Raw genomic sequence first — 24,662 nt, forward strand, 5'->3', positions numbered from 1 at the left:
TATAAAGTAATAGTAACAATTATTATAACACAGCACTTAAAATAATATTTTTAAAAATAGAGGCATATCTCTGAGATATTGCAGGTCTGGTTCCAGACTACTGCAATAAAGTGAATATTGCAATAATGCTAGTAAATTATTGTTTCGGTTTCCCGGTGCATATAAAAGATACACTTACCTTATACTGCAATCTATTAAGTGTGCAATAGCATTATATCTAAGAAAATGTACCTAGCCTGACTGAAAAATACTTTATTACTAAAAAAGTGCTAACCACCTCTGAGCTTTCAGTAGGTGGTAATCTTTTTGCTGGTGGAGGGTCTTGCCGCCGTGTTGATGGCTGCTGACTGATCAGGGTGGTGGTTACTGAAGGCTGCTGGGTGGCTGTGGCAATTTCTTTTCTTTTTTTAAAAAAAATGTTTAATGTTTATTTTTTGAGAGAGATAGAGAGAGACAGAGCATGAGTGGGTGAGGGGCAGAGAGAGAGAGAGAGAGAGAGAGAGGGAGATGTAGACCGAAGCAGGCTCCAGGCTCAGAGTCTGACACGGGGCTCGAACTCACAAACCTTGAGGTCATGACCCGAGCCGAAGTCAGATGTTTAACCGACGGAGCCACCCAGGCGCCCCTGTGGCAATGTCTTAAAATAAGACAATGGTGAAGTTTGCAACGTGGATGGATTCTTCCTTTCACGAATGATTTCTCTGTAGCAGGCAGTGCTGTTTCATAGCATTTTGCCCATAGAACTTCTTTCAAAACCGGAGCCCTTTATCAACTAAGTTCACGGAATGCTCTAAATCCTTTGGTGTCATTTCAACAATCTTCATAGTGTCTTCACCAGGAGCGGATGCTCACCCCTACAAGCAATTGCTCATCCATTAAAGTCTTATCATGAGATTGCAGTAATTCAAATATAATTAAAAAGTTTGAAATACTGCAGGAATTACCAAAATGTGCCGTAGAGATAGGAAGTGAGCAAATGCTGTTGGGAAAAATGGCGCTAATAGGCTTGTTCCATGTACGGGGGCCACAAACCTTCAATCTGTAAAAAAAAAAAAAAAAAAAAAAATACAGCATCTGCAAAGTGCCACAAAGCACAGAGCAACAAAACAAGGTTTGCCTGTATTTGTTTCTTTGTATCTTTAGGACCTGGCACACTAGGCCTTCAGTCAGTGTTTACTTGGCTTGTCAGTGCCTCAGTTTTCCATTCAGTAAAATGGAAGTGATTGATGGGGGGGTGGGGGGAGCCAAGGGCAAAGTACAGACTAACAGCAACCCCCCACCCCTGCCAGGTGGGAATGTGTGATATTCCTCGGACACTTCTGGTTGCCCAAGAACAGGGGAAAAGGAAAGAAGCAAGTTGGCTGACGGATAGAGGTCACAGTCATGCAGGACAGGCGTCTCCTTCAGTCTACCGATAACAGTCAACTGCAAGAAAAAGGCAATCTTATCCAAACCTAATCTCCAGAAACCTATAGACTCCGTTTCCTGGAGCCCTAATATCACCCTTGTCGAGATGTAAGGGGGTTTGGGGCACGCCTGGGTGGCTCCGCCGGTGAAGTTCTGACTTCAGCTCGGGTCATGATCTCGCGGTTTGGGGGGTTCGAGCCCCACTTCGGGCTCTGTGCGGACAGCTCAGAGCCTGCAGCTTGCTGCAGATTCTGTCTCTTCTTCTCTCTCTGTTCCTCCACCGCTCATGTTCTGTCTTTCTCAAAAATAATTAAAAGATTAAAAAAAATAGATGTAAGGGGGTTTAAGGACTTGCCATGGTGATGTGAGAAACAAAGGCAAAAAGAATTAAACTCGCTGCTGCCTACAGCCCACTGACACGTCCTTGAAACGGGCAGAGTGACCTCCCTCTAGGAGCTCAGCTGCCCCCGTGATGACACTTTGCTGGGGACGAAAGGGAATCTTGGCTTCACATTATCCCAACCTCCAGGATCCCGTAAGTCTACCTTAACATATAAAAATTCCTTTCGAAACTTCCTTTATCTCAACTCCCCCAAGATATATGCTGGCAATCCTACTCCAAGCGTATGACCCCCTGATATACATCTGAAGGGTCTCATGACCGAGGTTTTACTAAACCGTAACAAATGGCGTTTGCCTAACACAGCTAGCCCCTCAAGGTCCTGGAAACCTTGCTTCCAAAATATCTTAGAGACTTACTCTATCCATAACGCTCTCCCAACCTGAAGGTATACAGTTAGTTACTCGGGTACGACCCCAGTGCAGCTCTTTCTGCCCAAGGGTCCTGTCCCCATGCTTTAACAAAATCACCTTTTTGCACCAAAGACGTCTTTAAGAATTCTTTCTTGGCCATCAGCTCCGAACCCCACCATCATCCCCAAACCCCATCAGTGATGATATCTAATAGGGTTTGATGAGATATAAAGTAGGCATGTTGTCTTTGTCTGATGGCATCTCACCCATTCAACTTATGTCACTGACTGTGCCCCGCTCTCTCAGGCCACAGGGACACTCAGGTCTGGCTAATCAAATAGCACTGTTTCTTGAACACAGTGTTCAAGAATACTTAAATACTGTGTTATACACAGATCGGTAGGGCCATTACCCAAGCAGAGCCATCAGACTTTTATGAAGCTTGGTTTATAGAGGCTGGGAAAGAATGTCCCTCTTCCTCTGAGGTCATAGACAGTAAGAACATAGACTTGGGGCTGTCCGTGGCCCTCTTTTTCTGTAGGCAAAGGCAGCTTGGAAAACAAGCCAGCACACAGAGGGAAAGGGGGTGGGAGGGGAAAAGAGAGAGAGAACCTAAAATGTCATTGAGCCCTTAGGTCCAACATGCCTGCAGCCGGCCTGTCTGTGGCCTTCCCAGTTATTGAAGCCACTGGACTTTCCCCCGCTCGAGCTAGTTTGAACTGACGTACAGTTCATAAAGTGCAAATGCTTGGCACAGAGGAGGTACAAAATCATTGGTAACTCTTATTACAGGTGAGGGAGCCTAAGGCAAGCGGAGGGCCAAGCACAAGCTAGCAGAAACCCTTCCTCCCAGGTGGGATATGTATGATATTCCTTGGACACTCCCGGCTACCCGAACACAGGAAAGGACAAAGGAAAGGACAGAAAACAAACGATAGAATATCTATCAGTTGACAAATATCTTACTAAATTAGAAGAAAAAGGCAATCTTATCAATAGCCTCATCTCTAGAAACCTAGAGACTCAGTTTCCTGGAGCCCCAACATCACCCCTCCATAGGGATCTGGGGACCAAAGGCAAGAAGGAAATGGCAGGTAACACTGAATTTCTTTATAACCTGCAGCCCATTGACAAATACTTGAGGCAAATACAGAGTATAATAGCATTCCTCCAGGAACCCCCTACTGTCTTAATGTTTTGCCAGAGGGGAAAACAACCTTAGCTTGATAATAGCTAGGCTTCCAGGAATCTGTGCGTCTTTAGCATATGAAAGTCTCTTTGGAAACTACCTCTGGACTCTCTCTCCCCCCACTCCACAAAATAGTCAACCCCACACTTGGGCAGCTATTCTGCCCCAGGTCCTGTCCCTGTGCTTTACTAAAACCACATTTTTGCACCAAAGATGTCTTCAAGAGTTCCTTCTTGGCTGTCAGCTCTAAACCCCACAAACACACCCCCCCGCCTTCACTCCCAAACCTCACCGCCTACTACCATGAATTATAGTGAAAATGAGAGTTGGGTGAATAACACATAAAAGTGAGTAAACCTTCATGTGCTCTTTTCCATGTATTAGTGACATGGGGAACAGAGGCAGGAAGAAATGTAGATAAAATTAAATTTCCTTATAACCCGCAGCCCATTGACAGGTCAGTGAGACAGGCAGAGTGTGACGTTCCTCCAGGAACTTCCAACAGTCTTAATGTCCATGCTTTGCTAGCAGGAAAAACAACTTTAGCTTGACAATAGCTAAGCTTCTTGGAGGTGAGTCTTCCTTAGCATATGAAAAACCTTTTGGAAAAGTCCCCTTGTCTTTACCTCACTTCCAAGCATATGATCAGTCACCCCTGAGGACCCCAGTGCGGCTCTTTCTGCCCGCTGGTCCTGTCCCCCTGCTTTAGTAAAACCACCTTTTTGCACCAAAGATGTCTCAAAAATTCTTTCTTGGCCGTCGGCTCTGAAATTTCCAACATTTCCACATCATTAAGAATTCTGACAGTGGTCACATTTCCACTTTTCCACGGTCTTTGTTAGAACAAACCTCGAGGGGTGCCTGGGTGGCTTAGTCGGTCACACGGTCCTACTTCGGCTCAGGTCATGATCTCATGGTTCTCGGGTCAGAGCCCCAGATCGGGCTCTCTGCTGTCAGCGCAGAGCCCGGTTCTGATCCTCTGCCTCCCTTTCTCTGCCCCTCCCCCACTTGCACGCATGAGCTCTCTCTCTGTGTCTCAAAAATAAATAAACATTAGAACAAAACAAAAAGAAAGAAAGAAAGAAAGAAAGAAAGAAAGAAAGAAAGAAAGAAAGAAAGAAAAAGGGGCAGCTGGATGGCTCAGTCTGTTAAGCATCTGACTTCAGCTCAGGTCATGATCTTACCGTTCATGAGTCCAAGCCCTGCATCAGGCTCTGTGCTGATGGCTCGGAACCAGGAGCCTGCTTCGGATTCTGTGTCTCCCTCTCTCTCTGCCTCTCTCTCTTTCTCTCTCTCTCAAAAATAAATAAACATCAAAAAAAAAAAAGAAAAAAAAGAAAGAAAAACAGAACAAACCTTGAAATAAACGCCATCTCCCTCTCATGGCTTCCTCTAAATTTCTTGTCGGGGGACTCTTCAATGAAGGTTGAAGGTTGGATGAACATGCGATTTGCCTTCTTTTGATCCAATGCTCTTTGATCGATATTCTTCACCTCCCTGTGGGGGAAATCACAACGGCACATATGAAAAAAAACCTCAAGAGTCCACATGATGTTTTCACTCCTATTTTCATACGTAAAGAGAGACAAATATTTACAAATGTACTCATTTAAGAGCAGCTGACTAAAGTGGAGAGCTGACTCCATACCAACAACTCGGTCATGAGCCCCAGCTGTGTGCTGTAGGGGTCATATCAGCCCTTGGAGACCTAGAGAAGATGTGGTTCCTAAACTCAAGGAACACACACTCAAATTAGGAGGACAGGTGAAGAAATCAACGATCTGAAAGAAAGCTGAGTTTTGAGGGCAAGCTGAATTCAGGTTGGGGCTCTTCCACTTGCTGTGTGACTTTGGGCAGATTATTTAAGCTCTCCAGGCCGGGGGACCCATCTCAACACGGTGATAATAGGAAGTGGGGTTGTGGTGAGGATTGATTGAGTTACTATACAGGTCAAGTGCTTAGCATAGTGTCTGGTACGTAATAAATAAAGGAAGTGCCCAGTAAATACCGGCTACTCCTCCTGGTGTTCTTACAGAAGGTTTTCGGCGGAGTGTGTCAGATAAGTGTGTGGCACACGTTTGGAATGATGAATTGGATGATAAACCAGCTGACTTTTGAAATGTGAGCGGACATTTACTTGATGAAGAAGCAGACATGGGCACTCAAGGTACACAAAATAGCAATAGAAATGTATCCGTGCGAATTAAGATGCTGTCAGATACTTCTCTGCTGACGCAGGATAGATGCAGAAGGACTGGTAAAAAACCAGCATTGAACTTGGCCTAAACTGAGGTAGGGAGGCTGAAGGGCTTCCATTTTAGAAAGGCTCCGTCTTTGCTGTTTTTCTGCTAGGTCTCATTTCTGCATGAGCCAAAGAAGCTGTGTTCCCACTTTTAGGGGGAAGTAAGAAAGTTAATTCTTGTCTGAGTTTTGTCCTTGGCCCCCAGACACCCGATAATGTCTGAGAGGAGCCGGATCCCAAACACGTTCCAGGCTGACACTGGCATCAATATCCCTACTTTCGGGAATTTATGGAACCTGTTGTTCTGACACCTCTGATCGGACGCCACCCTGAACTCCTGAAGAAACACGTACCTTAGATCCCTTTCCAATATAAGCCCCTAACCCCAGGCAGGGATGAGACTCATTCTCCTTTCCTTTCCAAGTCTCCCAGACAATCCGTCCGCTATTCTCTACCTGTCATTGACACTATTCAATAAAGTCTTTTCACTTTCTCTGGCTTGCATTTGATTTCTATCCTGCGCGAAGTCAAGGACCCCTTCGGCTGGTCCTGGGGGACCCTTCCCTGGGTCCTCGGACTCAGTCTGCCTGTATCAAAACCAATGGTTATCCCAACAATGGGCATCTTTTCCCACGTCAAAGGAAGAAATTCTGCTGCAACAACATTCCGCCACAACTTTTCTTAACCCTGGGGAGCCTGCTTCTGCGTACGACGAAGAGGCAAGGGACAGCAAATAGCACGTGTCCTTGTTACGATCACGTTTTCTGACGGAAAGGCGTTGACGTAATTCTTCGGTAATTTTTCTATACTGTTATTTCTTGAGCTGTTGAAGCCTACGTGTGCCTTAGGCCCGTATTTTCCACTGGAAAAGCATCTTTAGTTTGTGGGACAGAATCATATGTTGAAACCTTTCACGGGGTTCTGCAAAGAGCATTCCGAATGGTGGGTGCTCTGCCCCCGGACAAGCGTGAGGACTGGGGGCTCTGGACTCACATGTAAACGAAGTTCTCCGGCAGCCAGTGACCCGGCTCCCTCGGTGCACACCTACAGCAGGGACTCCTGGATTGCTTTTTCTAAGGGGGGCTGCTCCGGGTCTCCCCCCACTACAGACTTTCAACTCCGAGTCCTGTTCTGCGTGGTGTGGGCTTGCGGGTATGATCTCTGACAGCCTTCATTTACTGAGCCCTTCCTCTGAGCCAGGTGCAGAGCTAGATATCTACAATGGAACGCCGTTCACCTACAACTGTCCTGTGAGAACAATCAGTGTCCCTGTTTTACAGATGGTATCCAAGCCTCACACAGGCTACGTGATGGACCTAATTCATGCAGAGAGAGAGACAGAGCTTTGGTCTGTCCGACTTCAAAAACAGTTCTCCTAACTGACATGCTCTGTAAGTGGTAACTGAGGTCCCAGAGGAGTCCTAGCCCATCTGCAAGTAATACTCCAAAGGGCATGGGTCACCTTTTGGTTTTTTGTTACGGCTACCATTAAAAAAAAAAACAAAACAGGGCCGCCTGTGTGGCTCAGTCGGTTAAGCGTCTGACTTCAGCCCGGGTCACGATCTCGAGGTCCGTGAGTTCGAGCACCGCGTCGGGCTCTGGGCTGATGGCTCAGAGCCTGGAGCCTGCTTCCGATTCTGTCTCCCTCTCTCTCTGCCCCTCCCCCGTTCATGCTCTGTCTCTCTCTGTCTCAAAAATAAATAAACGTTAAAAAAAAATTAAAAAAAAAATAAAATAAAATAAAAAAAAACAAACTCAAAAAATATATATAAAAGTAAAGAAAATTGCATAATTAACACCATTTATCCATTAGACTAACTTCAGTAGTTACCAACAGGTTAATCTTGATTCATTTATTACTCCCTTTGCACTCCCCATTCCCACCCCAAATGGGTTATTTTATTTATTTTTATTATTTTTTTTAATGTTTATGTATTTTGAGAGAGAGAGAGAGAGAGGGAGCGCACGCACATGCATGTGAGCTGGGGAGGGGCAGAGAGACAGAGAAAGTGAGAGAGAGAGAGAGAGAGAGAGAGAGAGAGAGAATCCCAAGCACAGAGCCCAACACGGGGCTCGATCTCACAACCGCGAGATCATGACCTGAGCCGACATCAAGAGTCAGATTCTTAACTGACTGAGCCACCCAGACGGCCCCCAAATGGGTTATCTTGAAGCAAATCCCAGACACCGTGTAGTTGCATCCATCAATGCTTCATCATTATGGATCTCTTTCAGATGGGAGTCTTTTACTGTTTTTTTATTTTTATTTAAAAAAAAAATTTTTTTTTAACGTTTATTTATGTTTGGGACAGAGAGAGACAGAGCATGAACGGGGGAGAGTCAGAGAGAGAGGGAGACACAGAATCGGAAGCAGGCTCCAGGCTCTGAGCCATCAGCCCAGAGCCCGACGCGGGGCTCGAACTCACGCACCGCGAGATCGTGACCTGAGCTGAAGTCGGACGCTTAACCGACTGAGCCACCCAGGCGCCCCTGATGGGAGTCTTTTAAATACTAAGGTAACTGCAAAGCCACTGTAGTACTTCAAGGGAAAGGAACACACCAGGAAAAGGAATTCCTTAAGATGTTCCTTTAGAACATAGATACCAAAGAGTTCATAGACTCTAAATGTGCAGCTCAAGGAGTTTTTGTGTACTGAGCCCACCCACAACCAGCACCCAGGTCAAGAAACAGACCACTGCCTGCTCCCCAGAGGCCCCCACAACCATATTCTACCCAGTCAGGCCTTACTTCCCCAAGGGTAGCCCTGCCCTGATGTCTGACAGCACAGATGTGTTTTGAGGCCACCATTTTCCTCTGCAGACAAAATTTTTAGAATCACTTCATGAAATGCCTTCTCCAACAAAAAGTGGATATATTTAGCAATGAGATTGCTCACACACAATTACAAAGCTTCTCCTGTCTTAAAATATCTACACTATAATTCACCTGATAAAGATGCCTTTATTAGACAAGGATGTCCTTGTATATCGCTGAAATAAATACACTGTAGATGTAATGTTCAATAAATGTAGTATGAGCCCTAAATTATTTTTGCCTTGCTAATGCCACAGCTAGGTGTGACTCTTTCTGGTCAATGGAATGAAAAATGGAATGAAAAATGGAAGGTTTGCATGGGACTCACAGGAGGGATGCATTTCTTTGGACTTAGCTTCCTTTTTACTAGCTGGAACGTGGACCTGTTGGCTGGAGCTCGAGCAGCTATATTAGACTATGAAGCTGCATCATGGGCGAAGGATTATGGAGAAATAAGGCAAAAGGGACTTGGGTCCCTGACACTGCAACCTGCCATATCTACTGGACTCCTTTTAAACAGTAGAAATAAATTTGTATCCCGTTTTAGCCACTATCTTGAGTTCTTTTGTCACTCGAAGCTAAGCCTTATTCTAAGTGGTCCAATTACCTACTGTGGGCTTGGCCCTGTAAACAGGCTTTATGTGCCTTATTTTACTTGATCGGTGCCACTCTCCAAAGTAGGAAATACTATTTTCATTTAACCAACAAAGAAACTGAATACATGTGACCGGCCCGACATCGCAGAGCCAGCAAATAAAAACCCTTCCATCCCGACCCTAGCCGCTGTCATTCCAAGGATCCCACCTTCAAGGATTGTTGCAACTATTGGGAGAGACAGACATGTATGTTCTAGACAGGACATAACACCTGGTGCGTAGAAGTGGCTGAAAATCTGTTGGGACAATGAGTAAAGAAGAAACAAAGCATATGGAACTAAAGTAACGAAGGCAGAAGCAAGGAGAGTCCTGGAGAGCGTTTCCGGGTCCCGTAGCTTCCTGATCCTGACCCTCTCCTCCCTCACCTGCAACTCCCATCTCTCCCCCTTCACACTGGCTTGTATCTTCCACTTTACATTTAAACAGCCCTGTTACTCACCATCCAACCTTGCCCTTTTTGGTACAGAATTTTGTTCCTTCTGCTTCTTAGTGGTCTCCTTCACCCCTGGGGGTCCACACCTTGCCCCTAAGGTCCCAGACTCTGGTGTCGGACTTCAGCCCTGCTAAGACCATCCTCTACCTAATCACCAAACTTGTCTCAGCCCCAGGCTTCTCCATCTGGCACGCCCACTGCTGATCACTACTTCCCTTAACCCTTTCTTCCCTTGGCCTCATGGTTGGTGCATCTTGACTTTCCTTCTGGCCACTCCTCCTCTGCCCCATATTTTGTCCTCCCCATATATGTGGTGGCCCTCTAAGGTTCTGTCCTTGATCTCGACTTCTGTAAAATGGGGATAAATAACTGTGTCTATCACACACACTATTTTACAGCCTGATTTTTTTTAACTACCTTTCTTTTTTTTTTTTTTTTTTGAGAGAGAGAGAGAGAGAGAGAGAGAGAGAGAGAGAGAATCTTAAGCAGACTCCATGCTTAGTGCTGAGCCTGACACGGGGCTTGATCCCATGACCCTGGGATCATGATCTGAGCTGAAATCAAGAGTCAGACGTTCAACTGACTGAGCCACCCAGGCACCCCACATCCTGATTTTTTTTTTGGTCTCAATAATATGTTGTGACCATCCTTCCTTATGAAATAAGAGCATTAAATTCACAGTGCCATTTTTCCTGGCTGCAGATATGCACATATGACAGCTTGTTAACCAATCATCTTTTGGTGAACATTTAGGCTGAACTGCATTTTTTGTGGTTCTGGTGTTTACTGGGTTTTTTGTGAGTGTGCGTGGATCATGTTTTGAAACTAACGCCACTATATCACTTGGTATCTGAAGTAGTTACCTATGTGTTCATGGTTGTCTTTCTCTCCTATTATGGCAGATACAGATAGCTGCCTAGCCAACAGCCATTCTCTCTCTCCCTTGCTCCCTGAATCCAGTGTTATTTTGGGTAATGAAGTGCCCAGCGGGTCCTGCTCTGGTCCAGTCATGGACATCTAATTTCTCTTTGCCAGCTGTTTCCTAAGCTTCCTTTGTGGCCAGGATGTCCCTGTGAAAGAGTTACGGGAGCGGGTGAAGAAGACACGAGAGGGAGAGACACAAGGAGCGAAAGAAGGTGATCTCTTCTTTACAGAGAAGTGCCAGCTATTAAATGGGGAGGGGATGGTGGAGGCGGAAGATGGCCTTTTTGCACACCCAAATATAAGAACTGATTCGGGCAAAAACCATCCAGGGATGCTAAAACTACTGGGCGAAGATGTGGGGAGAACCTATTCATCCAGTCTCAAGGAATCACGTCGCTTATTACAGACTAACGACACAAAAATGGAGTCTACGGTGGACAGGCCTGGCAGAGACCACGGGTCTGGCTGACCTGACACCGAGTGTCTCCCGGTGTTGTGCCATGTGTATTCACAACATTGTCTATGAGGTGTTCTTGGCAAAAAGATCTTATCTGAATCCTATCAAGCACCTAGGATAGCCCCGATGTCCCATCTACAAGAAATATAGGATAGGGGCGCCTGGGTGGGTTAAGCATCTGACTTCAGCCTAGGTCACCATCTCGCCATTTCTGAGTTCGAGCCCCACGTCGGGCTCTGGGCTGACAGCTCGGAGCCTGGAGCCTGCTTGGGATTCTGTGTCTCCCTCTCTCTCTGCCCTTCCCCCACTCAGGCTCTCTCTCTCTCTCTCTCTCTCACTCTCTCTCAAAAATAAAATAAACATGAAAAAAAAATTTTTTTAAGAAATAGAGGATATAGGGGCGCCTGGGTGGCGCAGTCAGTTAAGCGTCCGACTTCAGCCAGGTCACGATCTCGCGGTCCGTGAGTTCGAGCCCCGCATCGGGCTCTGGGCTGATGGCTCGGAGCCTGGAGCCTGCTTCCGATTCTGTGTCTCCCTCTCTCTCTGCCCCTCCCCTGTTCATGCTCTGTCTCTCTCTGTCCCAAAAATAAATAAACGTTGAAAAAAAAATTAAAAAAAAAATAAAATAAAAAAAATAAAAAAAAAAGAAATAGAGGATATATTGGAATAAATGATACCCTGAAGGAATAATCAGAAAAATCCAGAATGTGGCTTGAGTCTTTCAAAAAAATCTATGTCATAAGAAACTAATAATGTAATAATTGATTCAGGGAATAATAACGAAGCTGGAGGAAGAGCACCGGTATAGATTAAAAGACGCCAAAGTGATATCACAAAAATTATAATTCCCAATCTTTGTCTGGGAAGCAGTCAAAGTAGGACCAAAAAGGATATTCTGGGCACCACTGGGGAAATGAATTTGACCTAATTGCTACAGAGAGAAAGAAAATGTGGCAAAATGTGAATAATTGGTAAACACAGTGAGGGCATACAATGTTCACTGCATTGTTCTTTTAACATTTCTGGAAGGTCTGAACATTTTCTAAAGAAATTAAAAATATTGCAAATGGCTGGAGGCACAGGAAAATATCCATAATGCGCTGCTAAGCAGGAAAAAAAGTCTAAAAACTAGGTTGACAGATTGTTTAGATTGTAAACTAGATTGTTTAGAGATACACCTCTACGGACCCAGGAGAAAAGACTAGGTCTTTTTCTAGAAAAATGTTGGCCAGGTGCTTTTCCAGGTCTGTTTGTTTCTTCTCACTGAACATAAATGATGTTGTAGTTTAAGAAAAAAATAACTTTCAAGGAAACATCTGGTCTCTGTTTTTCTGGGGTTTACATTCTAACCACAAGAAAGCTGAATGTGCTTAAGAGAGTCCCAGGGCTAGGGGCACCTGGTGGCTCAGTCGGTTAAGCATCCGACTCTAGATTCCGGCTCGGGTCATAATCTCACAGTTCGTGGGATCAAGCCTTGCGTTGGGCTCTGCGCTGACAGCTCGCAGCCTGTTCCTGCTTGGGATTCTCTCTCTCTCCCTTTCTGCCCCACCTCCCCACTCCCCCCCCCCCAAAATAAATAAACTTAAAAAAAAGATAGTCCCAGGGCTAGGCCTCCAATTAAAACCTGCCACGTGTGACAATAGACAGGTGCTCAAACAACGCCCCTTCCCTAAAGCCCTTAAATACCTGAGGAAGTTTTCTTGTAGTGCCTTTAGGTATTCGTGAAAATAACTCCATTCATTCCAGTGGAGCCAGTTCAGCACGCGAAGGTTTTCCTTCCGCTTCTTCATGTTGATCAGGGTCAGTTCGATGACCTCGGCGTACGTCAGGATGGACTCAGTGGCTTCAGCCGTCAAGGAAACTGCCACATTGTCAGTTGGTATTATTGACTCTGAGCCTGATCAGCGGGATGGCCTCGTGCATGGCCGGGCCGGGAGCGGGGGGGTGGGTGGTGAGATGGCAGAGTGGGGAAAATGACCTGCTTCTGGACCAGACCACTGGAATCTGAGCAGGAAATGACTCCTGCTCTTTGACCATGGCCTACTTTGGAAGGCAAGAGGCTATCCTCCCCAATAAAGCCCTTCTCTCCTCCCGCTGATGGAAAGGCTAGGAAATGCTTTCTTGGGACTGCCATCTAAAATTCCCACTCTGTATGGTGACAGATGGTAACTACACTTATTGTGGGAGGTGCTTCATAATGTACAGAATTGTCAAGTCACTGTGTTGCACACACGAAACTATTACAGTATTGTAAGTCAACTACACTTCAACGAAAAATAAACAAATAAATACAATTCTTACTCTATCGTCACAGTGGCCAAGAGGAAGGGATTCCAACTTTCCTTTCCTTTCCGTCCCAAGGGCTCATCCTCTATATCATGTGGGTACGTTGAAAAATCCTCTGTGCCTCCCCCACCTCTGTGCCTCCCCCTCCCTCTCTACCCCTTCTGGATCCATCAGCATCTCACAAGTTTGGGATCTCAAGTCAAGATAAGTCATTGTCTACGTCTCCATTTTCTCCTCTGTAAAATAGGGATAATCATTCCTACCTTAGATGATGTTAATAATAATTACGATAGTTATTACTTATTTAGAGTCAGCCATCTACCACATAATCCTGGTCACAACTCTATTGGTTTGGTATGATTATCCCTATTTGAGGAAGGAGCTGATCAAGACATTGAGCTCAGAGGTTAAACTGTGCACACGAGACCTTAAGGCCGGTGGCTTGCTGAGTTGGGACTCAAATCTGGGGCTATGTGTCCCCAGCCCAGGCTCCTTCCACTGCATTCCATTGTCTACTGAGCAAAGAGGTGACACATGGGAAAGTGCTTTATGAATAATAAAGTGCTATGAAATGTGAGCTATTATTCTCTGCCTATAGGCATATAAATACATTTGGGGATATGAGCTCTACTGGGCAAGTGCTGCCCAGTCCATTCTGGAAGCTCTTCCTGCTGGGAAACGGTGTATTGACAGGTAACATTCAAGTACTTGTTACCTGCCAGGCACTATGGTAAGCCTTTATGGCTGTTGTGCTTGTATTCTGCATAACAGCCCTAGAAGGCAGGTGTTGTTATCCTATTTTATAGATGGAAAACAACAACAACAACAACAACAACAACAAACGAGGCTAAGAGAGAAGCTGAGCCTTGTCTAAGGTCACTCAGCTGGCCAACAGTTGGGTTGTTATCTTGAGTCCAGGTTTACCGGATTCCCTGTTCTGACCCCCTATGGCAAACTGCTTGCTAGGACATAGGACACCAACATGTCACATCTGTTTTCTTAAGATCTGAGCCGGTTCCCCAATCTTTGAGATAAATGCCAACAGGGCCAGGGATTCGCTGATGAGCCTGGAGGAGGGGTGTGTGTGTGAGGAGGAGGTTAGAACAAACCCATACCTGGACCCAAAATCCTAATCGATACACACTCTAGGGTCAGTGAGCCTCTGGGAGGCATTACTGAGCTGCAAAATATGTTTGAACACCTAGTTAGCATTCACCCTGGTAGACAGGAAGAGATTTTGCACACAGGGAAATTAACTTGCCCAGGATCCTACACAGCTAGCTCATGAGGCAGATTTGGAACTAAAACGACCCTTAGGCTCCTATCAATGGCTATCCTTGACGGGCACCTACTATGCGCCAAGCACTGTGCTCAGGGCTGGGTACCTCTCCACACCCTTGCTTCTGGGAGAAGCAGAGGCCTGGCGTAACGTGAGCCCTGCCCACTGGAGGAAAGGATATGGGATGCTCTTGGTTTTTTCCCTTCTGACTATCAACACGTCTTTGCCGTGCTGCTGCAGACTGGCGTGGTTCTGGAGGAAGTGCACAATCAGAGGGCTCTTCCCGTAAATGTTGAAGAAGTTCAAAGTCAGCTCGGGGCTTTTGCAGGCTGGGTAAGACTGAATAGGAAAGAGAGAGGGAAAAATAAGATATTGTCATTCTTACAGCCTATATTAAGAAATGGAAAGGTACTCATCACATTCTTTGTCCAGTAACTCCAGTTTTAGGATGCCATCCTAAAGAAATTACACCAATTAAAGAAAAAAAATTTACGTACTAAATCAGATAGATATTTACAACGGCAAAAGATCAGAATAAACCGAGTGTTCAAGAAGATGTTGGTGTCTCTACCCCAAGAAATAGTTATGCCACTATTAAAATGTTTATGAAGAGTCAATACTAAGGAACTGTTTCATATCTGATAGAGGATTAAAAAATCAAGATGCACCGGGGCGCCTGGGTGGCTTAGTTGGTTAAGCGTCCGACTTCAGCTCGGGTCATGATCTCGCGGTTCATGAGTTTGAACCCCACATCAGTCTCTGTGCTGACAGCTCAGAGCCTGGAGCCTGCTTCGGATTCTGTGCCTCCCTCTCTCTCTGCTCTTCCCCCTCTTGTGCTCTGTCTCTCTCTCAAAAAATAAATAAACATTTAAAAAAATTAAAAAAAAAAACCCCAAGATGCAGGGTGCCTGGGTGGCTCAGTTAGCTGAGCATCTGACTCTCGATTTAGGTTCGGGTCATGATCTCAGGGTCATGGGATTGAGCCCCGTGTCAGGCTCCACACACAGTGCGGAGATTCTCTGCCCCTCTACTCTGCTTACGTGCTCTCTGTCTGTAAAATAAAATTTTTAAAAATCAAGAGGCAAAATTGGGTAGATGGTATTATGTATTTTCTTTCTTTTTTTTTTAATGTCTATTTATTTATTTTAAAGAGTGCAAGTTGGGGAGAGGGGCAGAGGGAGAGAGAGAGAGAGAGAGACTCTCCAGCAGGTTCCATGCTCAGCACAGAGCCCGACACAGGACTTGAGCCCATGATGGTGGGATCATGATCTGAGCTGAAATCAAGAGTTGGACACTTAACCAACTGAGCCACCCAGGTGCCCCTGTATCTTTTCTATGAAATAAATCAGTTAAAAAAAAAAAGATAGACGGGAGACTGGAAGCATAGTTACCAAAATGTTAACGATTCATTCGGCAAATATTTATTGGGTCCCTACCACGTGTATACACTGTTTTAGGTGCTGGGGATTCAGCCGAGAAGACAAATTCTAATGGAGCTTGCATTACAGTTGAGACAAAGACAATCAACAAACCAACAAATGAAAGAATAACATGACATTATGGAATAATAAGTGCTTCAGATAAGGATCAAGCAGGCGGGGTGCTTGGCATGTGACTCTTGAACCCGGATCTCAGGGTTGTGGGTTTGAGGCCACACTGAGTGTAGAGATTACTTAAAATCTTAAAAAAAAAAAAAGAAAAGAAAAGAAAAAGAAAAAAAAAAGAAGTGGGGCAAAGGGTGGAGGGTGGTGGGAAGGGAGATGGGGGAGGAGAGGGATCTTTTCCATGAAGTGGTCTGTGGGGGGGGGGGTGCTGTGAAAAGGTAAGGAACCACAATCTTTTGTAAGTGTGATAGAAGCCACCAGAAGGTTTGAGCTGGGGCTCAACGTAATCGGACTAATTTTTCTGCAGATCCCTAGGAGTGCAATGCAGAGAAACTCCTGCAGTGGGTGAGAGGGGATGTGAGGAGTGGTTAAGAGGTCTCTGCAGTGGTTGGGGGGTGTTGGGTTAAAGAAGCAATACATTTTATTTAAAGGAGGAGTTATAATTTAACTAAAAAACTCTGCCTCCTGCATAAGGGCTGTGACGACGCCTAAGTGCACTCTTCTCTAATCCTTTTTGGACTTGAATTGCTTCCTGAGACGTTCCTTCTGTCTATAACAGTCTCTGAACCTCGTCATTCGACATCTTGGGCCAGAAAACTGATGGTGGTGGGAGCTGTCCCGTGCATAGTAGGAAGCTGGGCGGCATCCCTGGTTTCTAGATGCCAGTAGGATGCCATCTCCTCCTTTACTCCCAGCTGTGACAACTGGAAATGTCTCCAGGCAGGGGCCAAGTCTCCCAGGGGGCAAACTTGCCCCTCCCCAGCCCCTATGGAGAATCACTGTTCAACAGCAAGATCCCACTGGGATCACAGAAACTTGGGGCTAGTAAGGAAGCTGCACATCACTTAGCCCAAGACTCCTAAACCCTACGGCCTACGAGGGGGCAAGTCTGTGTTCACTGGTCTCCAGTGAAATGAGGGCAAGAAGGAAAAAAAAAATATTGTCGTAAATCTGACTTAAAGTGAGTGTGAGTCACTTTAAGGACGTTCTTTTATTCTGAGATTGCCTTTTCCGCTTTTTTGTATTAATAACCTTCCTTCTATGAAATGATGGTGATGGCAGATAAGCGGTCATTTTGCTTTGGTGAACTTATTTGGTGAAAAACAAATTGTTTCCCACAGTCTAGAAGATTCCAAAGTGGACCCAGGGTCCACTAATCTCGTTCCCCATTTACCCTAAACTTGTTCTTTTGTCTGCCCAGAATCCACCCTCCTTTCCTGACAGGCCCCGATTCTTGCACTGGAGGGAGTTCACCTGCCCTCCACTGCCTTCAGGCTTGTGGGGACTTTAAGCCAAAAGTCTTGCTCCCCCAGGGCGCCTGGGTGGCTCAGTGGGTGAAGCATCTGACCGGCTCAGGTCATGATCGCTCAGTGCATGAGTTCGAGCCCCATTTTGGGCTCCGTGCTGACAGTGCAGAGCCTGGAGCCTGCTTCAAATTCTGTGTCTCCCTTTCTCTCTGCCCCTCCCCTGCTTGCTCTCTGTCTCTCTCTCTGTCTCTCAAAAATAAATAAACAATAAACATTAAAAAATTGTTTTCAAAAATTATTTTAAAAAATTCTTGCTCCCCTGTGAAGGCCACTAGCAGGGCCATCAGGGGGGTCTTCAGAGGTTTCACAGCTTCTTCCGGAGCCTGCCTCTCACCCACCCAGCTAGAACCAGGGCACGTGCAATGAGCTTGGTCAGTCAAAATTCCCGCTCCTGGGATTTTGAGTCTTGACTGGGGTAAACTGTAGACTGGAAACACATGGGGGCTCACCCATTCCAGACATGTTACCTTGAAGAGATGGTTCAAGGGTTGGAAGGGCCATGATTCTTCTCCCGGTCCCTGGACTCACTTCAGACTTTCTAGCTACTTGATGTTCTTCTAGTCTTTGCTCACGGTGGCCAAGGCCGGATTTTGGCACTTATAAGCAAAGAATTCCAACGAATATACCTCCTTTTGATAATATTAGCAACAGGGAATGGTCCATTTTTGCTTCCCTAACTCTGGAAACAAGGAACATATTACCCTCAGAAGCATCCAGTTCCAAGGTTGGTAAGGACCTGATTTCTCCTCGCAGGGAGGAGGCAGGGGAGGGGCCTTGGGTACCGAGACCTGGGGACGGGAGTGCGAAGGGCTGGTCCTAGCCACAGCACCGGGCAAAGGCGGGCCAGTGTGCAAGAGGAGAGAGGTTCCCAGACGTCAGATCCAAGGGGCAGGGAGAAAGCAGAGTAGGGGCTAGGGTGAAGGGTTGGCATCAGAGACCTGGCAAGAGGAATGAGTTTCAAGAGGTCTGAGAGTCAGAGCTGGAACAAGCCCTGCGGACGGTCTGCCGCAGAGCCAGGGGGTAAAGCTGGTTTAAAATGACAACTTGGACCCTGAGGAAGTTCTTTCTTACCCGAGATAAAAATCTGACTCTCTGTAATTCTAACCGATCTTCCTCCAGAACCACGTGTTATGGAATAGTCCTTAAAATATCTGAGGAGAGCCCTTGATCTTCTCTCATTGTTGCCTTCTCCAACCTAAACATCCTTAGTGTTTTCGATGACTCATGGACAGGGGCGCCTGGGTGGCTCAGTTGGTTAAGCGTCTGTCTGACTTTGGCTTGGGTCACGATCTCACGGTTTCTGAGTTCAAGCCCCGCATCAGGCTCGCTGCTGTCAGCAGAGCCTGCTTGGGATCCTCTGTCCCCCTCTCTCTGCTCCTCCCCCACTTGCACTCATGCCTCTCTCTCTCTCTCTCAAAAAGAAAAGAGAGGGAAGTGGAGGGTGGGTCCAACTGGTGGGGCAACTAAAAGGTTTCTAAGAGCAACTCACTGTTCTTGGCCCCACTGTGATGAGGTCTCCCTTATTCTCACCTCTTTAAACTTAGCGATATCTTCTGTCTGCACGACACATACACAAGCCTGTGTGGGCGATTTTTCGAAAATGAAGGGAAGAGGGGGGTTGCATATTTGGGCCCATGTGGTAGGTGCACAGCACATGCAGGACAGAAGAGGGGCTGGGTGCCAGTAAGCCCCCCAAGTTCACAGACATTTGGGGAGAGGACTGGGCTTCAAACAAATCGTGTAACAAATGCTTGAGCCGATCTTTGGCTAAATTCAAAGGAGCAGAGTGACCCCTGGTGACATTCGGTTATGTGAGTAACGTTTTTGTATTGCGAATAGGTGATAATATAAAAATATTGGGGAAAAATTGGGAGAATATGTCATATAATCGTAGAGTGATAAAGATCTTTCTTAATAAGAAATGAAATCAAGAAACCATAAAACAGAAGACCAATAAATATGGCTCTTAAAAAATAAGTTTCTCCCCCCAAATTACATTTTCTCACATAAAATACCATCATTAAAGTAAAAAGATTAAATAGTAAACATTTTTGCCAAACAGATGACAAAGAATTGAACTTCTACAAACGAATTATAAGCAAAAGACTAAGAACCTCAAAAGTTGTCCTATTTCTACTAAGAATAGAAAAAACAAAAACGGGGCAGCTGGGTAGCTCAGTCAGTTAAGCACATGACTTTGGCTCAGGTCATGATCTCACAGTTCATGGGTTTGAGCCCCACGTCGGGCTCTGTGCTGACAGCTCAGAGCCTGGAGCCTGCTTTGGATTCTGTGTCCCCCTTGCTCTCTGCCCCTCCCCTGCTCACACTCTATCTCTCTCTCTATTTCTGTCTCTCAAAAGTGAATAAATGTTAAAAAAAATTGAGGGGCATCTGGGTGGCTCAGTCAGTTAAGCGTCCAACTCCCGGTTTCAGCTCAGGTCATGGTCTCGCGTTTCGTGAGTTCGAGCTCTGCATCGGGTTCTATGCTGACAGTGCAGAGCCTGCTTGGGATTCCCTCTCTCTCCCTCTCTCTCTGTCCCTCCCCTGCTTGCTCTCTCTGTCTCTCTTGAAATGAATAAATAAACTTAAAAAATTTTTTTAAACGTTAAAAAAAAATTTTTTTTTAAAGTTAGACACAGAGACCCAACAATGCCACTCCTGGGTACATACCCGAGAGAATAGAAAAAATATGCACACACAAAAACTTGTATGTGAATGTTCATAGAAGCAGTGTTATTCATAGCAGCCAAACGATGGAAACAACCCAAATGTCCATCTGCCAGTAGATGGATAAACACAGTGTGGTCTATTCATACACGGCATGTTACTCAGCCATAAAAAGAAATTAAGTACTGATACACGGTACCGCATGGATAAAGTTTGAAAACATTATGCTAAGTGACAGAAATCAGTGATAGAAGGCCACCGATTGTATGATTCCATTTATACGAAACGTCCAGAACAGGGAAATCTGTACAGGCAGAAAAGTAGATTGGTGGCTGAAGAGACTGGGGGGACAGGGGACCGGGGAGGGACTGCTAATGAGTATGCAGCTTTTTTTGGGGGTGATAAAAGTGTTCTGGAGTCAGATAGTGGTCATGATCGCACAACTAAACTAAAGCCCACTAAATTGTACATTACAATGCTGAACTGTATGGTATATAAATTGTATCCTTTTGAAAATCTTGGTTCTACCACCTACTAGCCATTTGGCATGAAGTGAAATACTTAATATTTCTGAGCCTAAAATGGGGATAATAAGTAAAAACTACTTTTCATAGGGTTGTGTGAAGATTAAATGACTCAATACATATGACGTGTTTAGAATGATGTTTGGCATACAGTAAGCACTCAATAAATGTTGGCCATTATGTGTTAGGTTGAAAAAGCAAAATGAAAATAGTGTATATTCTATTGTGGTTTGTGTATATAAAAAAAAGGTTTGTATTCCTTGACATCCGCCCGATATTTCTGGAAGGATATATGGGAAAATAGTGTTTGCCTCTGGGTCAGGGGCATAGGGTCTGGCGTGAAAGAGAAATTTACTTTTTTTTTTTTTTTTTAAATTTTTTTTTTCAACGTTTATTTATTTTTGGGACAGAGAGAGACAGAGCATGAACGGGGGAGGGGCAGAGAGAGAGGGAGACACAGAATCGGAAACAGGCTCCAGGCTCCGAGCCATCAGCCCAGAGCCTGACGCGGGGCTCGAACTCACGGACCGCGAGATCGTGACCTGGCTGAAGTCGGACGCTCAACCGACTGCGCCACCCAGGCGCCCCGAGAAATTTACTTTTTATTACGTGCCCTGCAACGCTGTTTGATTTGACCATGGGCAAAGAACAGGCAGCAGGTTACACCCAACCTGTGCCTCAAGTGGTAGAATCACACGTTCGCTCCTCGGTCAGGAGTGTCCCGCGGGCCCCCGTGAATAGCGTACTGAGCTAGCTCTCCTTTGGCACTTCCCTTCCCCTTGCCTCTGCCAGGCCGTTGGCTCTCAGCTGCTTCCCGTTCCTGTTAACATCCACTCCACCCGCTTGGCCTCCCCTCCCCACCAAGCTGGGTCACAGAGTAGGACACGACTGTTCGTCACCCGCCGCCAGCCCTGTCGGCAGGAAGGGCCGTCACCACTGCTGGACTTTATTTTCCCCGTTTTATGGAAGGAGGTCAGAAAAGTTGAGTCACCTGCTCAAGTAACACAGCTGAAAAGATTCAGCACCAAGATCTGAACCCATGTCCATCTGTCTTTTCCATCCCGCCCTGCCCTACTTCTCAGAACGTCACCGCTAAATGCTGAGGGGCAACAGGCAGTGGTAAAGTATGGAGAAATGAGGAAGGCTCAGGGACTGAAGGCTGAAGGTGCCATTGACGTAAACTACCGTCCGCAGAGGCTTGTGGGGAAGAGCTAGGGGCGGGGAGCAGAAGAGGAGAGAAAACACATTAATCCAGGGACTTTCGAGTTCGGGGGACTTTGCTAGTGGCAAAGCTCAGTGATTAACAGCTCAGGCTCACAGTCTGACAGATCCGTGTGCAACTCTTGGCTTTAACACTCATCGGCTTTGTGAATTTAGACAATGTTCTGAGCATCACTTTCCTCACTAATAAACTGAAGAAGACTAGGAAGAATTATCTCAGAGGACTGTGACAGTAAAATAAAACATACTGCGTGTACAGGTTTAGTTTAATGTCCGACATGTAGTAAATGTCCATTACATGTTAAATATCACTATCTCAGGTGAACCTCATAAGAACGCCATGACCTAGGAATCACTGTCCCATTTTCTAGAGTAGGGCAATGAGGCTCAGTGCTCTCTTCCCATTACACCAAGGCTCCTGAATTTCAAGCAGGTAATTTAAATCCCTGGAGAAATCCAGATAAAAAGCTCAGTCAACGGGTACCTACCTCCACCAGGAATTACTCTCAGGAGATTTCCTGACTATATCACCCACGTCTGTAAGAAATACCCCCATTCTGACCCTGACATCTTCACAGGGCTGGCTTTTCTCCCCAGATCTCCTAGCCCCTCTGAAATCATCTCTACTATTAAATTTCCAATCATGTGCTCACCTGCTTGGGAAGCATATTCTCATATTCTCTTGCTTCTGATATCCTCTTGACTTGTTTTGCAGCTTTCCTCAAGACCAGAGTCTGCCGGCGATTCTCTGTCAATATAACGTTGGCAAAAAAAAAAGAAAGCATCATTGGAGAGCATGTATGGCAGATCTCCGCTTCCTAATCGCATGAATTACCTGGGTGTATTCAGGTCATTGGGAAATAGTTCAGGTAAATTCATACAATCTCACTTGTACTTTAGCCAGATATATACCTGCAGCCACACATTTGTCCCTCTACTTATCTGTCCATCCATCCATCCGTCCATCTATCCATCCAACAAACATCCACTGAGCATTTACTATGTGTTAGGTCCATGCACGGTGCTGGAAATAGACTATCTTCGAGCAACTCACAGCTTAGTGGGAAAAAAAAGACATGCAAATAACAAGTGTAACACCAACTCAGATGCCATGCATACAGTTCTCTACAAGTTACACCATGGCCAGAGAATAAGGAAGGAGAGGCCTGATGGCTTTCAAAATGCTAAGCAGTGGGGTGCCTAGCTGGCTCAGTCAGTAGAGCATGCAATGTCTTGATCTGGGGGTTGTGAATTCAAGCCCCCCATTGGGTATAGAGCTAACTTTAAACAAACAAACAAACAAACAAACAAACAAAATAAAATGCTAGTAGAATCAGGAAGGGTGTTGAGAATAAAAGACCCAACTCTTGCACAAAATTATGGCTTTACTGTGGGAGAAGGTTGACACAGACCATCTTAAAGATGGGCAGAGAGAAACAACAGATCATCGATAAAGGGATAACAGAATGACTGCAGAGTTCTCGACAGTAACAACAGAAAGCAGAAGACAATGGAATCAAATCATCAAAGCATTTAGGTAGACTTGTGGACCCATAGGAACTATCTTCAAGAACAAAGGTGAAATAGGGGTGCCTGCATGGCTTGGTCAGTTAAACGACTGACTCTTGGTTTGGGCCCAGGTCATGATTTCACGGGTTCGTGAGTTCCAGCATCAGGCTCTACAATGGCGTGGAGCCTGCTTGGGATTCTCTCTCTCTCCCTCTCCTGCCCTCCCACACATGTGCTCTCTCTCTCTCAAAACAAATAAATAAACTAAAAAAAAAAAAAAAAAAGAACAGAGATGAAATAAAGACATTCATAGAAAAATAAAAACTAAGGGAACTTACCAAAATGCTTGTGATAAAGGAACTGCTAAAATTCTCTTTCTCATTCTCTCTTTCTCTCTAAATATCTATCTATCTGTCTACCTAATTTTTTTTCCAGGAAAAATGATCCCAGAAAGATGGTCTGAGCATCAGGAAGCAGGCAGATAAACTGACAGTTTAAGACCAAACAAAAATTACCTGCTATAATAAGCATAATATGTAATTTGTGAGGTTTTAAAATAGAACAGAACTAAAAACTCTAGACAAAATAGCATTTAAGTCTGGACAGAAGAGATTGGAGTTAAATTTGTCCAAGTCCTTGCTTTGCTCGGGAAAGGAAGTGGGTTAAGATATTATTTAACTTTACATAAAGCTAAGTATGCATGAGAAAATTTCAAATGCACACAATAAAGCAAGGTTTCTCAATCTTGGTGTTACAGACATTTTAGCCAGACGATTCCTTGTTGTGGGGGATGTCTTGTGCATCGTAGGATGCTTAGCAGTATCCCTGACCTCTACCCACTAGATGCTAGTGGCAATCTCTCCCCAAGACATTTATGGCCCCAAATGTCTCCAGACATTGCTAAATGTCCCTTGGCTGGGGTGGGGAGTGGTTAGCCCTGTTTGAGATTCACTGCAATAAAGAATAATCTGTAACGAAGAACAGAGACAGAATATATAGCATCCAAACAATTAGGATAAAATGGAGTAAGAAAAAAAGAACCGAAAGAATTCTATCAGGATTCCAGTTCTGGTTAAGATAAAGTAAGCAGTCCCTACTCCATCTCCTACTAAATGCAACTAAAAACCCTGGGCATAACGCATGGGGTAGCTTTCTGAGGAAAAGTAGACGCTGGCAGGTGACTTGGAGAAGGAAACCAGAACTCAAAATAAGAACCATATGGCAGTGAATTTCCTGGATTTATTTTCTTCCTCTTAAATGTCCCAGCTCAAAGGCAACATGAATCCCAGAGCTGAGCATCAGGGGAAGACAGAAAGAGATCTAACAGAAGCTCTCTGTTTGTGGTCATGATCTCCCCACCCAGAAGAGTGGGGGAAATCCTGGATTCTTT

General features: G+C 45.3%; 1 protein-coding gene across 1 annotated transcript in view; it reads right to left on the reverse strand.

The window, feature by feature from the left end:
* FAM227A (family with sequence similarity 227 member A) overlaps nt 1–24,662 on the reverse strand; it is a 77,231-nt gene that overhangs the window by 7,892 nt on the left and 44,677 nt on the right. Inside the window, exons 13-16 of the mRNA XM_047065102.1 lie at nt 22,417–22,511; nt 14,622–14,779; nt 12,562–12,714; nt 4,706–4,846 (exon numbers count right to left, since the gene is read on the reverse strand). Of these exons, the coding sequence (XP_046921058.1) occupies nt 4,706–4,846; nt 12,562–12,714; nt 14,622–14,779; nt 22,417–22,511 (547 nt within the window). The remainder of the gene's footprint in view (nt 1–4,705; nt 4,847–12,561; nt 12,715–14,621; nt 14,780–22,416; nt 22,512–24,662) is intronic.

The sequence above is a fragment of the Lynx rufus genome, unplaced genomic scaffold (genome assembly GCF_022079265.1).
Source record: "Lynx rufus isolate CCGP_SWC_20201006 ecotype Redwood Valley unplaced genomic scaffold, mLynRuf1.p SCAF_7, whole genome shotgun sequence".
In the NCBI taxonomy this organism is placed as follows: domain Eukaryota; kingdom Metazoa; phylum Chordata; class Mammalia; order Carnivora; family Felidae; genus Lynx; species Lynx rufus.